We start from the raw sequence: 815 nt of genomic DNA, 5'->3' as shown, positions 1-815 counted from the left end.
ATGACCTTCTTGACCCTGGCTGACCCAGCAGGAGGCTCTGAGGTCCCGTAAACAAACACTGGTTTTCACTAATATTCAGATGTAGTGACTTTCGTAAAGTCAATTCGTTAAAATAATGTTTAATCTTGTTTTTCTTTTTTTCTTTTTGGTATGAAAGAAGTTTCGTTTTATTTTTATTTTTTAGCATTTTGCTTTTATTTTCTTGATTTTATTCTTTTTGTTATTTTTTGCTATTTTTATTTAGTTGTTTTTTTTTCATTTTTTTTTTCGCACGTTTCTCTTTTGTCTCATTTCCATTTTATCTTTCGTGGTTATGAATGCCATCAATCACATGTTCAAAAGTAGTTCATTAGTGTCAGTAAATCCCGCACATGATGTATTTTTCGCCCAGGCAAAGTGTATGCAAATTTGGCCACTTTTATGCTTGGCGAATGCCTTGGTGATGATATTGATGACCTCCTTAGCGCGTTTTTGCGTCCTCGGTTTCTTTGACGAGGCGCGCACGTGTCCGCATGCGGCGCGGCGTGACTCAGGACGGAGGCAGCGCAACACGAGTAGTCGAGTTACTGTGTCAACATATAGCCCGCCTGGCTGGCCCGGACGCCCTCACGCCAGTCAGGATTCGCGGGCGGTGTGACGCGCCGCTGCCGCGCGCCTTTGTCCCTTCGCCGACTCTCATCTTGGCCTTCTCCTTGCAGACGAGTGCGACGCAGACGGAGGATTGGTCTCCCGGATGATGGGCGGCTCGGCCATGACGCCCTCGGGGCTCCTGCAGGGCTCTCCTCCCACGCTCACGCCCGGCCTCACCTCCACCT

General features: G+C 47.4%; 1 protein-coding gene across 1 annotated transcript in view; it reads left to right on the top strand.

Moving 5' to 3' along the window:
- LOC119586519 overlaps positions 1–815 on the top strand; it is a gene marked incomplete at its 5' end in the record, with an annotated part of 46,791 nt that overhangs the window by 44,524 nt on the left and 1,452 nt on the right. Inside the window, 1 exon segment of the mRNA XM_037935269.1 lies at positions 699–815. Within this exon segment, the coding sequence (XP_037791197.1) occupies positions 699–815 (117 nt within the window).

The sequence above is a fragment of the Penaeus monodon genome, chromosome 21 (genome assembly GCF_015228065.2).
Source record: "Penaeus monodon isolate SGIC_2016 chromosome 21, NSTDA_Pmon_1, whole genome shotgun sequence".
Lineage (NCBI taxonomy): Eukaryota > Metazoa > Arthropoda > Malacostraca > Decapoda > Penaeidae > Penaeus > Penaeus monodon.
Note: the sequence above shows the minus strand (reverse complement) of the source record. Positions and strands in the feature narration are given on the sequence as shown.